Here is a 26,563-nt window from a genome sequence, read left to right as displayed (position 1 = left end):
GATATGAAAGAGGCTTGTAGTTATCGGGACCTAAACTTTCAAGGTTGAGAGGCATGCCTGAGAAAGAACGAATAAGAACATTGTGGTATACATGCTGTTAGTGGGTTGAAATTGCATATGAAGCATTCATGAAAAATTATGAAATGCATGCACACACAGCTTTTTTTAAAATTTGTCGGTAGATTGTCTGTGAAAGAGCAGCTGAAGGGATTTAGAGGGAAAAATAGTTGAGGATGATGTTCAGATAATGTAAGGAATTCAATAAAAAGCTCAAAAGTGTTTTCTTCATGAAGTCACTCTTGCCCCATTACTCATGAGTCATGATGAGGGGGAAGCTTTACAAAACATTGAGAATCTAAAAGACACTAACAGAATACTAAAACGTCATGACCCATACCAATGGACAATACTAACAACTGGGAAAAGGCACTGAGATATCTAGCAGTCCCCTAGACAATTTTTTCAATCCTATTTCTTTTCTCTTGAAGTCCATCTCCACCACATACCATTAGTACCCATCTCCTGATATTTGCATTTTAGACTTCATAGATTTCATTGATACCTGTGTTTTTTCACTAGTTAAATACTCTAATCGGAACTTTCTATACCACTTTTTATTTTAGGCTCTTTGACATGAAAATGAAATCAGGTTTTGATGGTTGGTAAATCCTTGTTATTTTACTGTGGTCATTGATATGGTTTTATGGGAAGGTTTCCTGAAACCATTCTAAACATTTCAGTATGTCTGTCCCAGTGAGTCAGTCAAGGTGTTGCCATACAATTTCTTTGCCAGAATCCTTCATGATTAGAAATCCCACCGAGGAAAATGGATCTCACTCACTTCAATGCTATCCAGATTTTGCCTTTAATACTTGAATAGAATGTTTGTACTTTCAAAATTTTTTGAAGGATTGTTTACCATTCAGTTTTTTTTCTTAATCCCTGAAACCTTAAGTAAGGATCAGAGACCCTCCTCATCTGACTTCCTTCCTTCAATGTTCATGTATATCCTTTTGGAATGATTAGGTGCATGACCATCTCCTTAGTGAACTTTTTTCTCAACAGTTACAGTTCTGTACCATTTACTACTAATACACTTATTTATTTACATTCATCATAATCACTGTTTCCCGGGTCAGCGAGGTAGTGCCTGGAAACAGATGAAGAATGGCCTATCCATTCATATACACACACACACATATATATTTATTTATTTATTTATATTTATTATACTCTGTCGCTGTCTCCCGCATTAGCAAGGCATTGTAAAGAAACAGACAAAAGAGTGGCCCAACCCAACCACATATAGATGTATATACATACATGTCCACACACACACATATACATACCTATTCATCTCAATGTATACATATATATACACACACAGACATATACATATATACACATGTACATAGTGCTACCTTGCACACATGAGGGGGGAGGGTGTTGTTATTTCATGTGTGGCGAGGTGGCGATGGGAATGAATAAAGGCAGAAGCATGAATTATGTACATGTGTATATATGTCTGTGTGTGTATATATATGTATACGTTGAGATGTATAGGTATGTATATTTGCATGTGTGGACGTGTATGTATATACATGTGTATGTGGATGGGTTGGGCCACTCTTTCGTCTGTTTCCTTGCACTACCTAGCTAACGCGAGAGACAGCGACAAAGAAGAAAGAAAAAAAAAGATGAACATTCATACCGTCTGCCCTTATTCATTCCTGTTGCCACCCTGCCACACATTAAATACCCCCCCCCCCCCGCATGTGCATGTAGCACTAGGAAAAGACAACAAAGGCCACATTCGTTCACACTCAGTCTCTAGCTGTCATGTATAATGCACTGAAACCACAGCTCCCTTTTTCAGGCCCCACAGAACTTTCCATGGTTTACCCCAGACACTTCACATGCCCTGGTTCAATCCATTGACAGCACGTCGACCCTGGTATACCAAATCATTCCAGTTCCCTCTATTCCTTGCGCACCTTTCCCCTCCTGCATGTTCAGGCCCTGATCACTCAAAATCTTTTTCACTCAATCTTTCCACCTCCAGTTTGGTCTCCCACTTCTCCTCGTTCCCTCCACCTCTGACACATATATCCTCTTTGTCAATCTTTCCTCACTCATTCTCTCCCTGTGACCAAACCATTTCAAAACACCCTCTTCTGCTATCAACCACACTCTTATATTTCCACACATCTCTCTTACCCTTTCATTACTTACTCGATCAAACCACCTCACACCACATATTGTACTCAAACATCTCATTTCCAGCACATCCACCCTCCTCTGCACAACTCTATCTATAGCCCACGCCTCGCAACCATATATCATTGTTGGAACCACTATTCCTTCAAACATACCCACTTTTGCTTTCTGAGATAACGTTCTCGACTTCCACACACATTCTTCAATGCTCCCAGAACTTTTGCCCCCCTCCCCCACCCTATGATTCACTTTCGCTTCCATGGTTCCATCCGCTGCCAAATCCACTCCAGTTATCTACAACACTTCACTTCCTCCAGTTTTTCTCCATTCAAACTTACCTTCCAATTGACTTGTTCCTCCACCCTACTTTACCTAATAACCATGCTCTTATTCACAATTACTCTCAGCTTTCTTCTTTCACACACTTTACCAAACTCAGTCACCAGCTTCTGCAGTTTCTCACTCGAATCAGCCACCAGTGCTGTATCATCAGCGAACAACAACTGACTCACTTCCCCCAAGCTCTCTCATCCAGAACAGACTGCATACTTGCCCCTCTTTCCAAAACTCTTGCATTCACCTCCCTAACAACCCCATCCATAAACAGATTAAACAACCATGGAGACATCACACACCCCTGCCGCAAACCAACATTCACTGAGAACCAACCACTTTCCTCTCTTCCTACATGTACACCTGTCTTACATCCTCAATAAAAGCTTTTCACTGCTTCTAACAACTTGCCTCCCACACCATATATTCTTAATACCTTCCACAGAGCATCTCTATCAACTCTATCATATGCCCTCTCCAGATCCATAACTGCTACATACAAATAAATGCATTTGCTTTTCTAAATATTTCTCACATTCTTCAAAGCAAACACTTGATCCACACATCGTCTACCACTTCTGAAACCACACTTCTCTTCCCCAATCTGATGCTCTGTACCAGCCTTCACCCTCTCAATCAATACCCTCTCATATAATTTCCCAGGAATACTCAACAAACTTATACCTCTGTAATTTGAGCACTCACTTTTATCCATTTTGCCTTTGTACAATGGCACTATGCAAGCATTCCGCCAATCCTCAGGCACCTCACCATAAGTCATACATACATTAAATAATCTTACCAACCAGTCACCCCCTTTTTTAATAAATTCCACTGCAATACCATCCAAACCCGCTGCCTTGCTGGCTTTCATCTTCCGCAAAGCTTTTACTTCCTCTTCTCTGTTTACCAAATCATTCTCCCTAACCCTCTCACTTTGCACACCACCTCGACCAAAACACCCTATATCTGCCACTCTATCATCAAACACATTCAACAAACCTTCAAAATACTCATGCCATCTCCTGCTCACATCACCACTACTTGTTATCACCTCCCCATTAGCCCCCTTCACTGATGTTCCCATTTGTTCCCTTGTCTGACGCACTTTATTTACCTCCTTCCAAAACATCTTTTTATTCATCCTAAAATTTAATGATACTCTCTCACCCCAACTCTCATTTGCCCTCTTTTTCACTTCTTGCACCTTTCTCTTGACCTCCTGCCTCTTTCTTTTATACCTCTCCGAGTCATTTGCAGTATTTCCCTGCAAAAATCGTCCGAATACCTCTCTCTTCTCTTTCACTAATAATCTTACTTCATCCCACCACTCTACCCTTTCTAATCAGCCCACCTCCCACACTTCTCATGCCACAAGCATCTTTTGCACAAGCCATCACTGCTTCCCAAAATACATCCCATTCCTCCCCCACTCCCCTTACGTCCTTTATACTCACCTTTTTCCATTCTATACTCAGTCTCTCCTGGTACTTCCTCACACAGTCTCCTTCCGAAGCTCACTTACTCTCACCACTCTCTTCACCCCATTAATCTGTCTTGTTTTCTGAAAACCTCTACAAATCTTTACCTTCATCTCCACAAGATAATGATCAGACATCCCTCCTGTTGCACCTCTCAGCACATTAACCTCCAAAAGTCTCTCTTTCGCATACCTATCAATCAAAACATAATCTGTCAATTAACACGTAATCCAACACTCTCTGGCCATCTCTGCTACTTACATACGTATACTTATGTATATCGCTCTTTTTAAACCAGGTATTCCCAATCACCAGTCCTTTTTTCAGCACATAAATCTACAAGCTCTTCACCATTTCCACTTACAACACTGAACACCCCATGTACACCAATTATTCCCTCAACTGCCACATTACTCACCTTTGCATTCAAATCACCCATCACTATAACCCAGTCTTGTGCATCAAAACTACTAACACACTCACTCACCTGATCCCAAAACACTTGCCTCTCATGATCTTTCTTCTCATGTCCAGGTGCATATGCACCAATAATCACCCATCTCTCTCCATCAACTTTCAGTTTTACCCATATCAATCTAGAGTTTACTTTCTTACACTCTATCACATACTCCCACCATTCCTGTTTCAGGAGTAGTACTACTCCTGCCCTTGCTCTCGTCCTCTCACTAACCCCTGACTTTACTCCTAAGACATTCCCAAACCACTCTTTCCCTTTACCCTTGAGTTTCGTTTCACTCAGAGCCAAAACATTCAGGTTCCTTTCCTCAAACATACTTCCTATCTCTCCTTTTTTCTCATCTTGGTTACATCCACACATTTAGACACCCCAGTCTGAGCCTTAAAGGAGGATGAGCATTCCCTGCATGACTCCTTCTTCTGTTTCCCCTTTTAGAAAGTTAAAATACAAGGAGGGGAGGGTTTCTAGCCCCTCGCTCCCGTCCCCTTTAGTCGCCTTCTACGACACGTGAGGAATGCGTAGGAAGTATATATATATATATATATATATATATATGGAAGTAAGGGGAGTGGGGGAGGAATGGGATGTATTTAGGGAATCAGTGATGGATTGCACAAAAGATGCTTGTGGCATGAGAAGAGTGGGAGGTGGGTTGATTAGAAAGGGTAGTGAGTGGTGGGATGAAGAAGTAAGAGTATTAGTGAAAGAGAAGAGAGAGGCATTTGGACGATTTTTGCAGGGAAAAAATGAAATTGAGTGGGAGACGTATAAAAGAAAGAGACAGGAGGTCAAGAGAAAGGTGCAAGAGGTGAAAAAAAGGGCAAATGAGAGTTGGGGTGAGAGAGTATCATTAAATTTTAGGGAGAATAAAAAGATGTTCTGGAAGGAGGTAAATAAAGTGCGTAAGACAAGGGAGCAAATGGGAACTTCAGTGAAGGGCGCAAATGGGGAGGTGATAACAAGTAGTGGTGATGTGAGAAGGAGATGGAGTGAGTATTTTGAAGGTTTGTTGAATGTGTTTGATGATAGAGTGGCAGATATAGGGTGTTTTGGTCGAGGTGGTGTGCAAAGTGCGAGGGTTAGGGAAAATGAGTTGGTAAACAGAGAAGAGGTAGTAAAAGCTTTGCGGAAGATGAAAGCCGGCAAGGCAGCAGGTTTGGATAGTATTGCAGTGGAATTTCTTAAAAAAGGGATGACTGTATTGTTGACTGGTTGGTAAGGTTATTTAATGTATGTATGACTCATGGTGAGGTGCCTGAGGATTGGCGGAATGCGTGCATAGTGCCATTGTACAAAGGCAAAGGGGATAAGAGTGAGTGCTCAAATTACAGAGGTATAAGTTTGTTGAGTATTCCTGGCAAATTATATGGGAGGGTATTGATTGAGAGGGTGAAGGCATGTACAGAGCATCAGATTGGGGAAGAGCAGTGTGGTTTCAGAAGTGGTAGAGGATGTGTGGATCAGGTGTTTGCTTTGAAGAATGTATGTGAGAAATACTTAGAAAAGCAAATGGATTTGTATGTAGCATTTATGGATCTGGAGAAGGCATATGATAGAGTTGATAGAGATGCTCTGTGGAAGGTATTAAGAATATATGGTGTGGGAGGCAAGTTGTTAGAAGCAGTGAAAAGTTTTTATCGAGGATGTAAGGCATGTGTACGTGTAGGAAGAGAGGAAAGTGATTGGTTCTCAGTGAATGTAGGTTTGCGGCAGCGGTGTGTGATGTCTCCATGGTTGTTTAATTTGTTTATGGATGGGGTTGTTAGGGAGGTGAATGCAAGAGTTTTGGAAAGAGGGGCAAGTATGAAGTATGTTGGGATGAGAGAGCTTGGGAAGTGAGTCAGTTGTTGTTCGCTGATGATACAGCGCTGGTGGCTGATTCATGTGAGAAACTGCAGAAGCTGGTGACTGAGTTTGGTAAAGTGTGTGAAAGAAGAAAGTTAAGAGTAAATGTGAATAAGAGCAAGGTTATTAGGTACAGTAGGGTTGAGGGTCAAGTCAATTGGGAGGTGAGTTTGAATGGAGAAAAACTGGAGGAAGTGAAGTGTTTTAGATATCTGGGAGTGGATCTGGCAGCGGATGGAACCATGGAAGCGGAAGTGGATCATAGGGTGGGGGAGGGGGAGAAAATTCTGGGAGCCTTGAAAAATGTGTGAAAGTCGAGAACATTATCTCGGAAAGCAAAAATGGGTATGTTTGAAGGAATAGTGGTTCCAACAATGTTGTATGGTTGCGAAGCGTGGACTATGGATAGAGTTGTGCGCAGGAGGATGGATGTGCTGGAAATGAGATGTTTGAGGACAATGTGTGGTGTGAGGTGGTTTGATCGAGTAAGTAACGTAACGGTAAGAGAGATGTGTGGAAATAAAAAGAGCGTGGTTGAGAGAGCAGAAGAGGGTCTTTTGAAATGGTTTGGTCACATGGAGAGAATGAGTGAGGAAAGATTGACCAAGAGGATATATGTGTCGGAGGTGGAGGGAATGAGGAGAAGAGGGAGACCAAATTGGAGGTGGAAAGATGGAGTGAAAAAGATTTTGTGTGATCGGGGCCTGAACATGCAGGAGGGTGAAAGGAGGGCAAAGAATAGAGTGAATTGGAGCGATGTGGTATAGCGGGGTTGACGTGCCGTCAGTGGATTGAATCAAGGCATGTGTATGGGGGTGAGTTGGGCCATTTCTTTCATCTGTTTCCTTGCGCTACCTCGCAAACGCGGGAGACAGCGACAAAGCAAAAAAAAAAAATATATATATATATATATATATATATATATATATATATATTTCTTTCTTTTCTTTCAAACTATTCGCCATTTCCCGCGTTAGCGAGGTAGCGTTAAGAACAGAGAACTGGGTCTTTAAGGGAATATCCTCACCTGGCCCCCTTCTCTATTCCTTCTTTTGGAATATTAAAAAAAGATAGTGAGAGGGGAGGATTTCCAGCCCCCCGCTCCCTCCCCTTTTAGTCGCCTTCTACGACACGCAGGGAATAAGTGGGAAGTATTCTTTCTCCCCTATCCCCAGGGATATATATATGTATATATATATATATATATATATATATATATATATATATATATATATATATATATATATTTTTTCAAACTATTCGCCATTTCCCGCATTAGCGAGGTAGCGTTAAGAACAGAGAACTGGGCCACTGAGGGAATATCCTCACCTGGCCCCCTTCTCTGTTCCTTCTTTTGGAAAATTAAAAAAAAAATTGAGAGGGGAGGACTTCCAGCCCCCCGCTCCCTCCCCTTTTAGTCGCCTTCTACGACACGCAGGGAATACGTGGGAAGTATTCTTTCTCCCCTATCCCCAGGGAATATATATATATATATATATATATATATATATGAGTTGAGTATTCCTGGTAAATTATATGGGAGGGTATCGATTGAGAGGGTGAAGGCATGTACAGAGCATCAGATTGGGGAAGAGCAGTGTGGTTTCAGAAGTGGTAGAGGATGTGTGGATCAGGTGTTTGCTTTGAAGAATGTATGTGAGAAATATTTAGAGAAGCAAATGGATTTGTATGTAGCATTTATGGATCTGGAGAAGGCATATGATAGAGTTGATAGAGATTCTCTGTGGAAGGTATTAAGAATATATGGTGTGGGAGGCAAGTTGTTAGAAGCAGTGAAAAGTTTTTATCGAGGATGTAAGGCATGTGTACATGTAGGCAGAGAGGAAAGTGTTTGGTTCTCAGTGAATGTAGGTTTGCGGCAGGGGTGTATGATGTCTCATTGGTTGTTTAATTTGTTAATGGATGGGGTTGTTAGGGAAGTGACTGCTAGAGTCTTGGAAAGAGGGGCAAGTATGCAGTCTGTGGTGGATGAGAGAGCTTGGGAAGTGAGTCAGTTGTTGTTCGCTGATGATACAGCGCTGGTGGCTGATTTGTGTGAGAAACTGCAGAAGCTGGTGACTGAGTTTGTAAAGAGAGTAAATGTGAATAAGAGCAAGGTTATTAGGTACAGTAGGGTTGAGGGACAAGTCAATTGGGAGGTAAGTTTGAATGGAGAAAAACTGGAGAAAGTGAAGTGTTTTAGATATCTGGGAGTGGATCTGGCAGCGGATGGAACCATGGAAGCGGAAGTGAATCATAGTGTGGGGAAGGGGCGAAAGTTCTAGGACCATTGAAGAATGTGTGGAAATCAAGAGCATTATCTCGGAAAGCAAAAATGGGTATGTTTGAAGGAATAGTGGTTCCAACAATGTTATATGGTTGTTAGGCGTGGGCTATAGATAGAGTTGTGCAGAGGAGGGTTGATGTGCTGGAAATGAGATGTTTGAGTACAATATGTGGTGTGAGGCTGTTTGATTGAGTAAGTAATGATAAGGTAAGAGAGATGTGTGGTAATAAAAAGAGTGTGGTTGAGAGAGCAGAAGAGGGTGTTTTCAAATGGTTTGGTCACATGGAGAGAATGAGTGAGGAAAGATTGACCAAGAGGATATATGTGTCAGAGGTGGAGGGAACAAGGAAGTGGGGGACAAATTGGAGGTGGAAAGATGGAGTGAAAAAGATTTTGATTGATTGGGGCCTGAACATGCAGGAGGGTGAAAGGCAGGCAAGGAATAGGGTGAATTGGAACAATGTGGTATACCGGGGTCGACGTGCTGTCAGTGGATTGAACCAGGGCATGTGAAGCGTCTGGAGTAAACCATGGAAAGTGGTGTGGGGCCTGGATGTGGAAAGGGCGCTGTGGTTTCGGTGCATTATTATATGACAGCTAGAGACTGAGTGTGAACCAATGGGGCCTTTGTTGTCTTTTCCTAGCGCTACCTCACACACATGAGGGGGGAGGGGGTTGTTATTCCATGTGTGGCGAGGTGGTGATGGGAATGAATAAAGGCAGACAGTATGAATTATGTACATGTGTATATATGTATATGTCTGTGTGTGTATATATACGTATACATTGAGATGTATAGGTATGTATATTTGCGTGTGTGGATGTGTATGTATATATATGTGTATGTGGGTGGGTTGGGCCATTCTTTCGTCTGTTTCCTTGCGCTACCTTACTAACGCAGGAGACAGAGACATAGCAAAATAATAATAATATATATACATATATATATATATATATACTTAAATGCCCATACACACACATATACATACTTATACATATTAACATATGCATACATATTTATATACACATACACAGAAATATACATATATACAAATGTACATATTCATACTTGCTTGCCTTCATCCTTTCCTGGCGCTACCCCACTTCACTGGAAATAGCATTGCAACCCCCTGCTTCAGTGAGGTAACGGCAGGAAAACAGACCAGAAAATGTCACATTCGTTTACACTCAGCCTCTAGCTGTCTTGTGCAGTGCACCAAAACCACAGCTCCTTATCCACATCCTTGCCTCACCGACCTTCTCATGGTTCCCCTAGACGCTTTACATGCCTTGGTTGATCCATTGACAGCATGTCGACCCCGGTATACCACATCGTTCCAATTCACTCTATTTCATGCATGCCTCTCACACACCTGTATGTTCAGGTCCCACTCAAAATCCTTTTCTCTCCATCCTTCCACCTCCAATTTGATCTTCTCTTTATTCCCTTCTATTCTGACACACATATCCTCTCTGTCAATCTCTCCTCACTCATTCTCTCCATATGTCCAAACCATTTCAAAAGACCCTCTTCTGCTCTCTCAACCACACTCCTTTTCTTACCACACATCTCTCTTACCGTTTCATTACTTACTCGCTCAAACCACCTCACACCACATATCATCCTCAAGCATTTCATTTCTTACACATCCACCCTCCTTCATACAACTCTATCTATAGCCCATGCCTCACAACCATATAACATTATTGGAGCTACTATTCTTTCAAACATACCCATTTTTGCTCTCTGACATAACGTTCTCTCTTTCCACTTATTCTTAATCACTCCCAGAACCTTCGCCTCGTCCCCACCTGTGACTCACTTCTGCTTCCATGGTTCCATCCATTGCTAAATCCACTCCCAGATATCTAAAACACTTCTCTTCCACCAATTTTTCTTCATTCAAACTTACATCTCATTTAACTTGTCCCTCAACCCTACTGAACCTAATAACCTTGCTCTTATTCACATTTACTCTCCACTGTCTCCTTTCACACACTTTTCCAAACTCAGTCACCCACCTCTGCAGTTTCTCACCCGAATCAGCCACTGGAACTGTATCATCAGAGAACAACAACTGACTCACTTCTCAGGCCATCTCATCCATAAATAGACTGCATACTTGCCTCTCTCTCCAAAACTCTTGCATTTACCTCCCTAACCACCTCATCCATAAACAAATTAAACAACCAAGGGGACATCACACACCCCTGCTGCAAACCAACATTCACTGGGAACCAATCACTCTCCTCTCTTCCTACTCATACACATACCTTACTCCTTGTTAAAAGTTTTCACTGCTTCTAGCAACTTACCTCCCACACCATATATTCTTAAAACCTTTCACAAAGCATCTCTATCGACCCTGTTATATGCCTTCTTCAGATCAATTTGCATTCATGAATAATTTTGTAACCTACTTTTTTCCCAGTGTTTGATATATTTTGTGTCCTTGCTTTAGTGATGTGAATTCTGTAAACCATGGTCGGTCTGTTTTTTCCACTCTCCTTCTTGGTGTATATCTTATAATAAGCACCTTACCAACTTATTCACAGTGTGTATGTTTCTTTGCATACCTTTACACCACCTCATTGTTGTATTCTTGAAAGTAGCCATTATGGATCTTCTCCCTTATATTTTCTGTGTTTCTTCATTTACCTTGAAATACTATATTTCAAATAGTATTGCCTGAAGCATCTCTTTTATCATATTATTTTCTACATTGAACCTTTTTTTCCTTTGAATGTAGTCTTCATCCAGCCCAGAAATCAATAATAATCTGTACCTTTTTGTTTCAGCGATTATGCTTTAGTGATCTAATTCATTTGATGGCCAGGTGATGGAGCTTCCTATCACCCTCTTCAGTGCTCCTGGTTCTTTCATATTTCTTTTTTATTCATAAATTTATTATGAAAGCTTTTTATCTTCACCTATCTCATCATAGCATTTTCCATGATACCTTACCTTACAGTTTTCTCAGTCCTCTCAACTTTATAGTTTTTCTTGTCCCTCAGCCACAGAAATTTTCCTTGGCTGACATATTGCTAGAAGACAAAAGATTAATCCCACTTGACCCTTTCTTATTGTTACTTTAAAGTTTAGTGACCCATGTACTCATACTGGCATGACTAAACTCAGTCTCCTAGTGGTTACTCATACTGGCATGACTAGACTCAGTCTCCTAACGGTTACATACAAATGAAAAGCTACCTTCATCAAAGGTGTATCGTCGGAGTACAATCTCATCAAAGAATTTCATACTCCAAAGGAGTTCATCCTTACCCTGCTACTGATTGTAGTGCAGCCATGAAACTGCAGGAATCCCTGGAGATGGGATCCTGCAATTGCATTATAATATTACTATGTCCTCATATACTAGTTTTCTCTCTCCCACCAAATTATTATCATGGTTTTTCAGAAGTGTTTTAACCTTCGCTTCCATATGATGCATATTTTACTTTGTTTTTGTGACACCATGAACATTTTATAACCTCTAAAGCATTCCTATTCTTTGTAGTTGTGCCTTTTTGTTCATTTCCATTGTGACTCCTTGAGAATCAGACCCTTTAAAATCTTGCTCCTTAAGTTTCATCAGAGCAACCTTGATCAAAACTATTTATTTCCTTTTTCTTTACCACAAGGTACAGAGTCCTCAGTACTTTGTTTTATTAAAATTTAATGTAATGATTTGCTGTGCATGGTGGAATTGCATAATAGTACACAAACAGTATTTTGACTTTCGTCTTCATCTTCAACAGCAACAGTCTACATCTCATGGATTGGTGAGTACACATTTTTTTTTATACACTATTTCTTTTTCTTTCTGAGAATAGAAATAACTTTGACTCTACATGTCTGTAGTATAATTCTAAAGATATGTGTTGAGTATAGTAAACACCAGTGATATTGTATATGCCTTTATTAAGGATTATGTACTCATGTATTTTGAGTGAAAGTATTGATACTAACATCTTTTAAAGGGAACTTAGGTCAGATAGGCTTTATTCTGCGTTATGAAAGTCAGAGACTTTTGCCAAGCTCTTTCATGTCATCAAAATTATTGCCATTATTGATAAATGTTTGTTAATTGATAAACAGATAGGATAATTTACTTGGAATATACTTTTGTTTCATTTACATTTCACAATTAATACATTTAAGAATCAGCTTAGACTGTATATATGAAGAATGTGTGGAAGGAGAGAATGTTATCTCAGAGAGCAAAAATGAGTTTGTTTGAAGGAATAGTAGTTCCTGCAATGTTATATGTTGCGAGGCATGGGCTAAAGATAGGGTTGTACAGAGGAGGGTGGATGTGTAAGAAATGAAATGTTTGAGGACGATATGTGGTGTGAGGTGGTTTGATCGAGTAAGTAATGTAAGGGTGAGAGAAATATATGGAAATATAAAGAGTATGGTTGAGAGAGCAGAAGAGGATGTTTTGAAATGGTTTGGACATTTGGAGAGAATGATTGAGGAAATAGGTTTGGACATATGGAGAGAATGATTGAGGAAAGATTGACATAGATGATGTATGTGTCAGAAGTGGAGGGAACAAGGAGAAGCGGGAGACCAAATTGGAGATGGAAGGATGGAATGGAAAAGATTTTGAGTGATCTGGGCCTGAACAGGCAGGAGGATGAGAGGCATGCAAGGAATAGAGTGAATTGGAATGATGTGATATACCGGGGTCAACGTGCTATCAATGGACTGAACCAGAGCATGTGAAGCATAGAAAGGTCTGTGGGGCCTGGATGTAGATTGGGAGCTGTGGTTTTGGTGCATTACACATAACGCCTACAGACTGAGTGTGAATGAATGTGGCCTTTTTTTTTCTGTATCCCTGGCGCTACCTCGCTGAAGCAGGGGATAGCAATGCTGTATTCCTGTAGAGCAGGATACCAATGGGAATGGACGAAGGCAAGCATGAATATGCACATGTGTATGTATGTAGTGTCTGCGTGTATATATATATAATATATATATATATATTTTTATATTTTATATATTATTTATTTTTTTTTTTTCCGCTGTCTCCCGCGTTTGTGAGGTAGTGCAAGGAAACAGACGAAAGAAATGGCCCAACCCACCCCCATACACATGTATATACATACGTCCACACATGCAAATATACATACCCACACAGCTTTCCATGGTTTACCCCAGACGCTTCACATGCCCTGATTCAATCCACTGACAGCACGTCAACCCCGGTATACCACATCGATCCATTCACTCTATTCCTTGCCCTCCTTTCACCCTCCTGCATGTTCAGGCCCCGATCACACAAAATCTTGTTCACTCCATCTTTCCACCTCAAATTTGGTCTCCCACTTCTCGTTCCCTCCACCTCCGACACATATATCCTCTTGGTCAATATTTCCTCACTCATTCTCTCCATGTGCCCAAACCATTTCAAAACACCCTCTTCTGCTCTCTCAACCATGCTCTTTTTATTTCCACACATCTCTCTTACCCTTACATTACTTACTCGATCAAACCACCTCACACCGCACATTGTCCTCAAACATCTCATTTCCAGCACATCCATCCTCCTGCGCACAACTCTATCCATAGCCCATGCCTCGCAACCATACAACGTTGTTGGAACCACTATTCCTTCAAACATACCCATTTTTGCTTTCCGAGATAATGTTCTCGACTTCCACACATTCTTCAAGGCTCCCAGAATTTTCGCCCCCTCCCCCACCCTATGATCCACTTCCACTTCCATGGTTCCATCCGCTGCCAGATCCACTCCCAGATATCTAAAACACTTTACTTCCTCCAGTTTTTCTCCATTCAAACTTACCTCCCAATTGACTTGACCCTCAACCCTACTGTACCTAATAACCTTGCTCTTATTCACATTTACTCTTAACTTTCTTCTTTCCCACACTTTACCAAACTCAGTCACCAGCTTCTGCAGTTTCTCACATGAATCAGCCACCAGCGCTGTATCATCAGCGAACAACAACTGACTCACTTCCCAAGCTCTCTCATCCCCAACAGACTTCATACTTGCCCCTCTTTCCAAAACTCTTGCATTCACCTCCCCAACAACCCCATTCATAAACAAATTAAACAACCATGGAGACATTATATATATACGCTAAATTGTGATCCTTTCCAACAGTGCGTATATGAGTGGATGGGCCATTCTTCGTCTGTTTCCTTACGCTACCTTGCTGATGCCAGAGACAGCGATTATGTATAATATATGCATAAATTTGTTGTATTCCTGGGAAATTATATGGGAGGGTGTTATTGGATTACATGTTGATTGACAAGTGTGTAAAAGAGAGACTTTTGAATGTTAATGTGCTGAGAGGGGCAGCTGGAGGGATGTCTGATCACTATCTTGTGGAGGTGAAAATAAAGATTTTCAGAGGTTTTCAGAAAAGAAGAGAAAATGTTGTGGAGAAGAGAGTGGTGAGAGTAAATGAGCTTGGAAAGGAGACTTGTGTGAGGAAGTACCAGGACAGATTGAGTGCAGGATGGCAAAAGTTGAGAGCAAATGATGTAAGGGGAGTGGGGGAGGAATGGGATGTATTTAGGGAAGTAGTGATGGCTTGCACAAAAGATGCATTGGGCATGAGAAAGGTGGGAGGTGGGCAGATTAAAAAGCACAGTGAATGGTATGATGAAGAGGTGTTTTGATGATTTTTGCAGAGAAGTGGTGCAAGTGACTGGGAGGTGTATAAAAGAAAGTGGCAGGTGGTCAAAAGAAAGGTGCAAGAGGTGAAAAAGAGGGCACATGAGAGTTTGGGTGAGAGTTTCATTAAATTTAAGGGAGAATGAAAAGATGTTTTGAAAGGAGGTAAATAAAGTGCATAAGACAAGAACAAATTGGAACATCAGTGAAGGGGCAGATGGGGAGGTAATAACAATTAGTAATGAAGTGAGAAGGAGATGGAGTGAATATTTTGAAGGTTTATTGAATGCGTTTGATGATAGAGTGGCAGATATAGGGTGTTTTGGTTGGGGTGGTGTGTTAAGACAGAGGGTTAGGGAGAATGGTTTGGTGAGCAGAGAAGAGATAGTGAAAACTTTGCAGAAGATGAAAGCCAGCAAGGCAGCGGTTTGGATGGTATTGCAGTGGAATTTATAAAAAAAACAATGCATAGTGCCATTGTACAAAGACAAAAGGGATAAAGGTAAGTGTTCAAGTTACAGAGGCATAAGTTTGTTGAGTACTGGGAAATTATATGGAAGGGTATTGATTGAGAGTGTAAATGCATGTACAGAGCATCAGACTGGGGAAGAGTAGTGTGGTTACAGAGGTTATAGAGGATGTGTGGATCAGGTATTAGCTTTGAACAATGAATGTGAGAAATGCTTAGAAAAACATCATCAGCGAACAACAACTGACTCACTTCCTAAGCCCTCTCATCCACAACAGACTACATACTTGCCCCTCTCTCCAAAACTCTTGCTTTCACCTCCCTAACAACCCCATCCATAAACAAATTAAATAGCCATGGAGACATCATGCACCCCTTCCACAAACTGACATTCACTGGGAATCAATCACTTTCCTCTCTTCCTACTCTGACACATACATGCCTTACAACCTTGATAAAAGCTTTTCACTGCTTCTAGCAACTTACCTCCCACACCATATACTCTTAATACCTTCCGCAAAGCACCTCTATCAACACTATCTTATGCCTTCTCCAGATCCATAAATCCTCCATGCAAATCCATCTGTTTTTGTATGTGCTTCTCATATCACATATCACGTAAGTGCTTCTCACATATCACATATCACTTATACCTCTGTAATTTGAGCACTCACCTTTATCCCCTTTGCCTTTGTACAATGGCACTATGCATTCATTACGCCAATCCTCAGGCACTTCACCATGAACCATACATACATTGAATATCCTTACCAACCATTCAACAACAGTCACCCCCTTTTTTAACAAATTCCACAGCAACACCATCCAAACCTGCCACCTTGCTGGCTTTCATCTTCCGCAAAGCTTTCACTACCTCTTTTATGTTTACCAAACCATTCTCCCTAACCCTTTCATTCGCACACCACCCCGACCAAAACACCCTATATCTGCCACTCTACCATCAAACACATCCAACAAACCTTCAAAATACTCACTCCATCTCCTTCTCACTTCATCACTACTTGTTATTACCTCCCCATTAGACCTCTTCACCAATGTTCCCTTTTGTTCTCTTGTCTTATGCACTTTATTTACCTCCTTCCAAAACATCTTTTTATTCTCCCTAAAATTTAATGATACTCTCTCACCCCAACTCTCATTTGCCCTCTTTTTCACCTCTTGCACCTTTCTCTTGACCTCCTGCCTCTTTCTTTTATACATCTTCCAGTCATTCACTCTACTTCCCTGGAAAAATTGTCTAAACGCATCTGTCTTCTCTTTCACTAACAATCTTAATTCTTCATCCCACCACTCACTATCCTTTCTAATCTGCCCACGTCCCACCTTTCATATGCCACAAGCATCTTTTGTACAAGCCATCACTGCTTTCCTAAATACATATTAATCCTCCCCCACTCCCCTTACGTCATTTGCTCTCACCTTTTTCCATTCTGCGCCCAATCTCTCGTGGTACTTCCTCAAACAATTATCCCTTCCAAGCTCACTTACTCTCACCACTCTCTTCACCCCAACATTCTCTCTTCTTTTCTGAAAACCTCTACAAATCACTTTTGCCTCCACAAGATAATGATCAGACATCCCTTCAGTTGCTCCTCTCAGCACATTAACATCCAAAAGTCTCTCTTTCACGTGCCTATCAATCAAAACATAATCCAATAACACTCTCTGGCCATCTCTCCTACTTACATACGTATACTTATGTATATCTCTCTTTTTAAACCAGGTATTTCCAATCACCAGTCCTTTTTCAGCACGCAAATCTACAAGCTCTTCACCATTTCCATTTACAACACTGAACACCCTTTACACCGATTATACCCTCAACTGCCACATTACTCACCTTTGCATTCAAATCACCCATCACTATAGCCCTGTCTTGTGCATCAAAGCTGTTAGCACACTCACTCAGTTGCTCCCAAAACACTTGCCTCATGATCTTTCTTCCCATGACCAGGTGCATAGGCACCAATAATCACCCATCTCTCTCCATCCACTTTCAGTTTTACCTATATCAATGTAGAGTTCACTTTCTTACATTTTATCACGTACTCCCACAGCTCCTACTTCAGGATTAGTGCTACTCCTTCCTTTGCTCTTGTCCTCTCACCAACCCCTGACTTTACTCCCTAGATATTCCCAAACCACTCTTTCCCTTTACCCTTGAGCTTCATTTCACTCAGAGCCAAAACATCCAGGTTCCAGTGAGAGAGTATCGTTAATTTTTAGGGAGAATAAAAAGATGTCATGGAAGGAGGTAAATATAGTGCGTAAGATAAGAGAACAGATGGGAACATCGGTGAAGGGGGCAAATGGGGAGGTAATATCAAGTAGTGGTAAAGTGAGATGGAGTGAGTCTTTTGAAGGTTTGTTGAATGTGGTTGATGGTAGAGTGGCAGATATAGGGTGTTTTGGTTGGGGTGGTGTGCAAAGTGAGAGGGTCACGGAGAATGGTTTGGTAAACAGAGAAGAGCTAGTGAAAGCTTTGCGGAAAAGGAAAGCCGGCAAGGCAGCGGGTTTGGATGGTATTGCAGTGGAATTTATTAAAAAAGGGGATGACCGTTGTTGTTGACTGGTTGGTAAGGATATTTAATGTATGTATGGCTTATGGTTAAGTGCCTGAGAATTGGCTGAATGCTTGCATAGTGCCATTTTACAAAGGCAAAGGGAAGAAGATGAGTGCTCAAATTACAGAGGTATAAGTTTGTTGAGTATTCCTGGGAAATTACATGGGAGGGTATTGATTGAGAGGGTAAAGGCATGTACAGAGCATCTGATTAGGGAAGATAAGTGTGGTTTCAGAAGTGGTAGAGGATGTGTGGATCAGGTGTTTGCTTTAAAGAATGTATGTGAGAAATACTTAAAAAAACAAATGGATTTGTATGTAGCATTTATTGGTCTGGAGAAGGCATATGATAGAGTTGATTGAGACGCTCTGTGGAAGGTATTAAGAGTAAATGGTGTGTGAGTTAAGTTGCTAGAAGCAGTGATAAGTTTTTATCAAGAATGTAAGGTATATCTACGAGTAGGAAGAGAGGAGAAGTGAATGGTTCCCAGTGAATGTCGGTTTGTGGTAGGGGTGCTTGATGTCTCTGTGGTTGTTTAATTTGTTTATGGATGGGGTTGTTAGGGAGGTGAATGCAAGAGTTTTGGAGAGAGGGGCAAGTATGCAGTCTGTTATGGATGACAGGGCTTGGGAAGTGAGTCAGTTGTTGTTCGCTGATGATACAGCACTGGTGGCTGATTTGGGTGAGAAACTGCAGAAGCTGGTGACTTGAGTTTGGTAAAGTGTGTGAAAGAAGAAAGTTAAGAGTAAATGTGAATGAGAGCAAAGTTGTTAGCTTCAGTGAGTTTGAGGGACAAGTCAATTGGGAGGTAAGCTTGAATGGAGAAAAACAGGAGGAAGTGAAGTATTTTGGATATCTGGTAGGTGATTTAGCTGCGGATGGTACCATGCAAGCGGAAGTGAGTCACAGGATGGGGAGGGGGTGAAGGTTCTGGGAGCGTTGAAGAACGTGTTGAAGGCGAGAATGTTATCTCAGAGAGGAAAAATGGGTATGTTTGAAGGAAAAGTGATTTCAACAATGTTATATGCTTGCGAGGCGTGGGCTATAGATAAGGTTATGCGGAGGAGGGTGAATGTGTTGGAAATGAGGTGTTTGAGGACAATATGTGGTGTGAGGTGGTTTGATTGAGTAATAATGAAAGGGTAAGAGAGATGTGTGGTAAAAAAAAAGAGTGTGGTTGAGAGAGCAGAAGAGGATGTATTGAAATGGTTTGGCCACATGGAGAGAATGAGTGAGGAAAGATTGACAAAGAGGATATATATGTCAGAGGTGGAGGGAAAGAGACGAAGTGGGAGACCAAATTGGAGATGGAAGGGTGGAGTTATAATTATTTTAAGCAATCAGGGCCTGAACATACAAGAGGGTGAAAGGCATGCAAGGAATAGAGTGAATTGGAATGATGTGATATACCGGGTCGACATGCTGTCAATGGATTGAACCAGGGCATGTGAAGCATTTCGGGTAAACCATGGAATGTGGCCATTGTTGTCATTTCTTAGCGCTACTTCGCGCACACGAGGGGGAGGGTGTGCCATTTCATGTGTGGTGGGGTGGCAATGGGAATGAATGAAGGCAACAAGTATGAATATGTACATGTGTATATATGCATATGTCTTTCTATGTATATGTATGTATACGTTGAAATGTATTGGTATGTATATGTGCGTGTGGGCATGTGTGCAGGTGGATTGGGCCATTCTTTCGTCTGTTTTCTTGCAATACCTCCCTAATGCGGGAGACAGTGACAAAGTATAATGAATTTTATATTTATATATATATATATATATATATATATATATATATATATATATATATATATATATATATATATATATATACTGAATCAGGGCATGTGAAGCGTCTGGGGTAAACCATGGAAAGCTGTGTAGGTATGTATATTTGTGTGTGTGGACGTGTATGTATATACATGTGTATGGGGGTGGGTTGGGCCATTTCTTTCGTCTGTTTCCTTGCGCTACCTCGCAAACGCGAGAGACAGCGACAAAGCAAAAAATATATATATATATATATATATATTTTTTCTTTTTCTTTCAAACTATTCGCCATTTCCCGCATTAGCGAGGTAGCGTTAAGAACAGAGGACTGGGCCTTTGAGGGAATACCCTCACCTGGCCCAATTCTCTGTTCCTTCTTTTGGGGAAAAAAAAAAAAAAAAAAAAAAACGAGAGGGGAGGATTTCCAGCCCCCCGCTCCCTCCCCTTTTAGTCGCCTTCTACGACACGCAGGGAATACGTGGGAAGTATTCTTAATCCCCTATCCCCAGGGATAATATATATATATATATATATATATATATATATATATATATATATATATATATATATATATATATATTATCCCTGGGGATAGGGAAGAAAGAATACTTCCCACGTATTCCCTGCGTGTCGTAGAAGGCGACTAAAAGGGAAGGGAGCGGGGGGCTGGAAATCCTCCCCTCTTGTTTTTTTTTTTTTTTTTTTTTTTTTTTTTTTCCAAAAGAAGGAACAGAGACGAGGGCCAGGTGAGGATATTCCCTCAAAGGCCCAGTCCTCTGTTCTTAACGCTACCTCGCTATCGCGGGAAATGGCGAATAGTATGAAAAAAAAAATATATATATATATATATATATATATATATATATATATATATATATATATATATATATATATATATGATAGAGTTGATAGAGATGCTCTGTGGAAGGTATTAAGAATATATGGTGTGGGAGGAAAGTTGTTAGAAGCAGTGAAAAGTTTTTATCGAGGATGTAAGGCATGTGTACGTGTAGGAAGAGAGGAAAGTGATTGGTTCTCAGTGAATGTAGGTTTGCGGCAGGGGTGTGTGATGTCTCCATGGTTGTTTAATTTGTTTATGGATGGGGTTGTTAGGGAGGTGAATGCAAGAGTTTTGGAAAGAGGGGCAAGTATGAAGTCTGTTGGGGATGAGAGAGCTTGGGAAGTGAGTCAGTTGTTGTTCGCTGATGATACAGCGCTGGTGGCTGATTCATGTGAGAAACTGCAGAAGCTGGTGACTGAGTTTGGTAAAGTGTGTGAAAGAAGAAAGTTAAGAGTAAATGTGAATAAGAGCAAGGTTATTAGGTACAGTAGGGTTGAGGGTCAATTCAATTGGGAGGTGAGTTTGAATGGAGAAAAACTGGAGGAAGTGAAGTGTTTTAGATATCTGGGAGTGGATCTGGCAGCGGATGGAACCATGGAAGTGGAAGTGGATCATAGGTTGGGGGAGGGGGGGAAAATTCTGGGAGCCTTGAAGAATGTGTGGAAGTCGAGAACATTATCTCGGAAAGCAAAAATGGGTATGTTTGAAGGAATAGTGGTTCCAACAATGTTGTATGGTTGCGAGGCGTGGGCTATGGATAGAGTTGTGCGCAGGAGGATGGATTTGCTGGAAATGAGATGTTTGAGGACAATGTGTGGTGTGAGGTGGTTTGATTGAGTAAGTAACGTAACGGTAAGAGAGATGTGTGGAAATAAAAAGAGCGTGGTTGAGAGAGCAGAAGAGGGTGTTTTGAAATGGTTTGGTCTCATGGAGAGAATGAGTGAGGAAAGATTGACCAAGAGGATATCTGTGTCGGAGGTGGAGGGAACGAGGAGAAGAGGGAGACCAAATTGGAGGTGGAAAGATGGAGTGAAAAAGATTTTGTGTGATCGGGGCCTGAACATGCAGGAGGGTGAAAGGAGGGCAAAGAATAGAGTGAATTGGAGCGATATGGTATACCGGGGTTGACGTGCTGTCAATGGATTGAATCAGGGCATGTGAAGCGTCTGGGGTAAACTATGGAAAGTTCTGTTGGGCCTGGATGTGGAAAGGGAGCTGTGGTTTCAGGCATTACTACATGACAGCTGGAGACTGGGTGTGAGCGAATGGGGCCTTTGGTGTCTTTTCCTGGCGCTGCCTCACACACATGAGGGGGGGGAGGGATGTTATTCCGTGTGTGGCGGAGTGGCAATGGGGGTGAGTAGGGGCAGACAGTGTGAATTGTGTGTATATGTGTGTGTCTGTGTGTGTATATATGTGTGTATGTTGGGATGTGTGGGTGTGTATGTTTGCGTGTGTGGACGTGTGTGTGTGCATGTGTGTGGGGGTGGGTTGGGTCATTTCTTTTGTCTGTTTCCTTGCGCTACCTCGCGGGTGCAGGAGACAGCGACAAAGCAAAATAGATAGATGAATAATATTATATTATATTTTGCTTTGTCGCTGTCTCCCGCGTTTGCGAGGTAGCGCAAGGAAACAGACAAAAGAAATGGCCCAACCTACCCCCATACACATGTCTATACATATACGTCCACACACGCAAATATACATACCTATACATCTCAATGTACACATATATATACACACACAGACATATACATATATACACATGTACATAATTCATACTGTCTGCCTTTATTTATTCCCATGGCCACCTCGCCACATATGGAATAACATCCCCCTCCCTCCTCATGTGTGTGAGGTAGCGCTAGGAAAAGACAACAAAGGCCCCATTCATTCACACTCAGTACCCAGCTGCCACGTAATAATGCCCGAAACCACAGCTCCCCCTCCACATCCAGGCCCCACAGAACTTTCCATGGTTTACCCCAGACGCTTCACATGCCCTGATTCAATCCATTGACAGCACGTCAACCCCGGTATACCACATTGATCCAATTCACTCTATTCTTTGCCCGCCTTTCACCCTCCTGCATGTTCAGGCCCCGATCACTCAAAATTTTTTCACTCCATCTTTCCACCTCCAATTTGGTCTCCCACTTCTCCTTGTTCCCTTCACCTGCGACACATATATCCTCTTGGTCAATCTTTCCTCACTCATTCTCTCCATGTGCCCAAACCATTTCAAAACACCCTCTTCTGCTTTCTCAACCACGCTCTTTTTATTTCCACACATCTCTCTTATCCTTACATTACTTGCTCAATCAAACCACCTCACACCACATATTGTCCTCAAACATGTATTTAGGAATGGGATGTATTTAGGGAATCAGTGATGGATTGCGCAAAAGATGCTTGTGGCATGAGAAGAGTGGGAGGTGGGCTGTTTAGAAAGGGTAGTGAGTGGTGGGATGAAGAAGTAAGAGTATTAGTGAAAGAGAAGAGAGAGGCATTTGGACGATTTTTGCAGGGAAAAAATGCAATTGAGTGGGAGAAGTATCAAAGAAAGAGACAGGAGGTCAAGAGAAAGGTGCAAGAGGTGAAAAAAAGGGCAAATGAGAGTTGGGGTGAGAGACTATCAGTAAATTTTAGGGAGAATAAAAAGATGTTCTGGAAGGAGGTAAATAGGGTGTGTAAGACAAGGGAGCAAATGGGAACTTCAGTGAAGGGCGTAAATGGGGAGGTGATAACAAGTAGTGGTGATGTGAGAAGGAGATGGAATGAGTATTTTGAAGGTTTGTTGAATGTGTCTGATGACAGAGTGGCAGATATAGGGTGTTTGGGTCGAGGTGGTGTGCAAAGTGAGAGGGTTAGGGAAAATGATTTGGTAAACAGAGAAGAGGTAGTAAAAGGTTTGCGGAAGATGAAAGCCGGCAAGGCAGCAGGTTTGGATGGTATTGCAGTGGAATTTATTAAAAAAGGGGTGACTGTATTGTTGACTGGTTGGTAAGGTTATTTAATGTATGTATGACTCATGGTGAGGTGCCTGAGGATTGGCGGAATGCGTGCATAGTGCCATTGTACAAAGGCAAAGGGGATAAGAGTGAGTGCTCAAATTACAGAGGTATAAGTTTGTTGAGTATTCCTGGTAAATTATATGGGAGGGTATTGATTGAGAGGGTGAAGGCATGTACAAAGCATCAGATTGGGGAAGAGCAGTGTGGTTTCAGAAGTGGTAGAGGATGTGTGGATCAGGTGTTTGCTTTGAAGAATGTATGTGAGAAATACTTAGAAAAGCAAATGGATTTGTATGTAGCATTTATGGATCTGGAGAAGGCATATGATAGAGTTGATAGAGATGCTCTGTGGAAGGTATTAAGAATATATGGTGTGGGAGGCAAGTTGTTAGAAGCAGTGAAAAGTTTTTATCGAGGATGTAAGGCATGTGTACGTGTAGGAAGAGAGGAAAGTGATTGGTTCTCAGTGAATGTAGGTTTGCGGCAGGGGTGTGTGATGTCTCCATGGTTGTTTAATTTGTTTATGGATGGGGTTGTTAGGGAGGTAAATGCAAGAGTTTTGGAAAGAGGGGCAAGTATGAAGTCTGTTGGGGATGAGAGAGCTTGGGAAGTGAGTCAGTTGTTGTTCGCTGATGATACAGCGCTGGTGGCGGATTCATGTGAGAAACTGCAGAAGCTGGTGACGGAGTTTGGTAAAGTGTGTGGAAGAAGAAAGTTAAGAGTAAATGTGAATAAGAGCAAGGTTATTAGGTACAGTAGGGTTGAGGGTCAAGTCAATTGGGAGGTGAGTTTGAATGGAGAAAAACTGGAGGAAGTGAAGTGTTTTAGATATCTGGGAGTGGATCTGTCAGCGGATGGAACCATGGAAGCGGAAGTGGATCATAGGGTGGGGGAGGGGGCGAAAATTTTGGGAGCCTTGAAAAATGTGTGGAAGTCGAGAACATTATCCCGGAAAGCAAAAATGGGTATGTTTGAAGGAATAGTGGTTCCAACAATGTTGTATGGTTGCGAGGCGTGGGCTATGGATAGAGTTGTGCGCAGGAGGATGGATGTGCTGGAAATGAGATGTTTGAGGACAATGTGTGGTGTGAGGTGGTTTGATCGAGTAAGTAACGTAAGGGTAAGAGAGATGTGTGGAAATAAAAAGAGCGTGGTTGAGAGAGCAGAAGAGGGTGTTTTGAAATGGTTTGGGCACATGGAGAGAATGAGTGAGGAAAGATTGACCAAGAGGATATATGTGTCGGAGGTGGAGGGAACGAGGAGAAGAGGGAGACCAAATTGGAGGTGGAAAGATGGAGTGAAAAGGATTTTGTGTGATCGGGGCCTGAACATGCAGGAGGGTGAAAGGAGGGCAAGAAATAGAGTGAATTGGAGCGATGTGGTATACCGGGGTTGACGTGCTGTCAGTGGATTGAATCAAGGCATGTGAAGCGTCCGGGGTAAACCATGGAAAGCTGTGTAGGTATGTATATTTGCGTGTGTGGACGTGTGTATGTACATGTGTATGGGGGGGGGTTGGGCCATTTCTTTCGTCTGTTTCCTTGCGCTACCTCGCAAACGCGGGAGACAGCGACAAAGTATAAAAAAAAAAAAAAGAAAAAAAAAAAAACCACATATTGTCCTCAAACATCTCATTTCCAGCACATCCATCCTCCTGCACACAACTCTATCCATAGCCCACGCCTCGCAACCATACAACATTGTTGGAACCACTATTATTTCAAACATAGCCATTTTTGCTTTCGGAGATAATGTTCTCGACTTCCACACATTCTTCAAGGCTCCCAGGATTTTCGCCTCCTCCCCCACCCTATGATTCACTTCCGCTTCCATGGTTCCATCCACTGCCAGATCCACTCCCAGATATCTAAAACACTTTACTTCCTCCAGTTTTTCTCCATTCAAACTTACCTCCCAATTGACTTGACCCTCAACCCTACTGTACCTAATAACCTTGCTCTTATTCACATTTACTCTTAACTTTCATCTTTCACACACCTTACCAAACACAGTCACCAGCTTCTGTAGTTTCTCACATGAATCAGCCACCAGCGCTGTATCATCAGTGAATAACAACTGACTCACTTCCCAAGCTCTCTCATCCCCAACAAACTGCATACTTGCCTCTCTTTCCAAAACTCTTGCATTCACCTCCCTAACAACCCCATCCATAAACAAATTAAACAACCATGGAGACATCACACACCCCTGCCGCAAACCTACATTCTTGAGAACCAATCACTTTCCTCTCTTCCTACACGTACACATGCCTTACATCCTCGATAAAAACTTTTCACTGCTTCTAACAACTTTCCTCCCACACCATATATTCTTAGTACCTTCCACAGAGCATCTCTATCAGCTCTATCATATGCCTTCTCCAGATCCATAAATGCTACATACAAATCCATTTGCTTTTCTAAGTATTTCTCACATACATTCTTCAAAGCAAACACCTGATCCACACTTCCTCTACCACTTCTGAAACCACACTGCTCTTCCCCAATCTGATGCTTTGTACATGCCTTCACCCTCTCAATCAATACCCTCCCATATAATTTACCAGGAATACTCAACAAACT

General features: G+C 41.7%; 1 protein-coding gene across 33 annotated transcripts in view; it reads left to right on the top strand.

Annotated features, from left to right (window-relative positions):
• The window catches only part of tou (bromodomain adjacent to zinc finger domain 2B toutatis), a 1,094,933-nt gene that overhangs the window by 1,046,430 nt on the left and 21,940 nt on the right, over positions 1–26,563 (top strand). For 32 of the 33 annotated variants that reach the window (XM_071667361.1, XM_071667356.1, XM_071667362.1 and 29 more), the window contains one exon: positions 12,401–12,424. The exons of the other annotated variant lie outside the window; for it this stretch is intronic. In XM_071667361.1, the coding sequence (XP_071523462.1) occupies positions 12,401–12,424 (24 nt within the window). The remainder of the gene's footprint in view (positions 1–12,400; positions 12,425–26,563) is intronic. 33 annotated transcript variants of the gene reach the window in all.

This window comes from Panulirus ornatus, chromosome 12 (assembly GCF_036320965.1).
Source record: "Panulirus ornatus isolate Po-2019 chromosome 12, ASM3632096v1, whole genome shotgun sequence".
Lineage (NCBI taxonomy): Eukaryota > Metazoa > Arthropoda > Malacostraca > Decapoda > Palinuridae > Panulirus > Panulirus ornatus.
The sequence above is the reverse complement of the archived record's forward strand: the minus strand, read 5'-3'. Positions and strand labels throughout refer to the sequence as shown.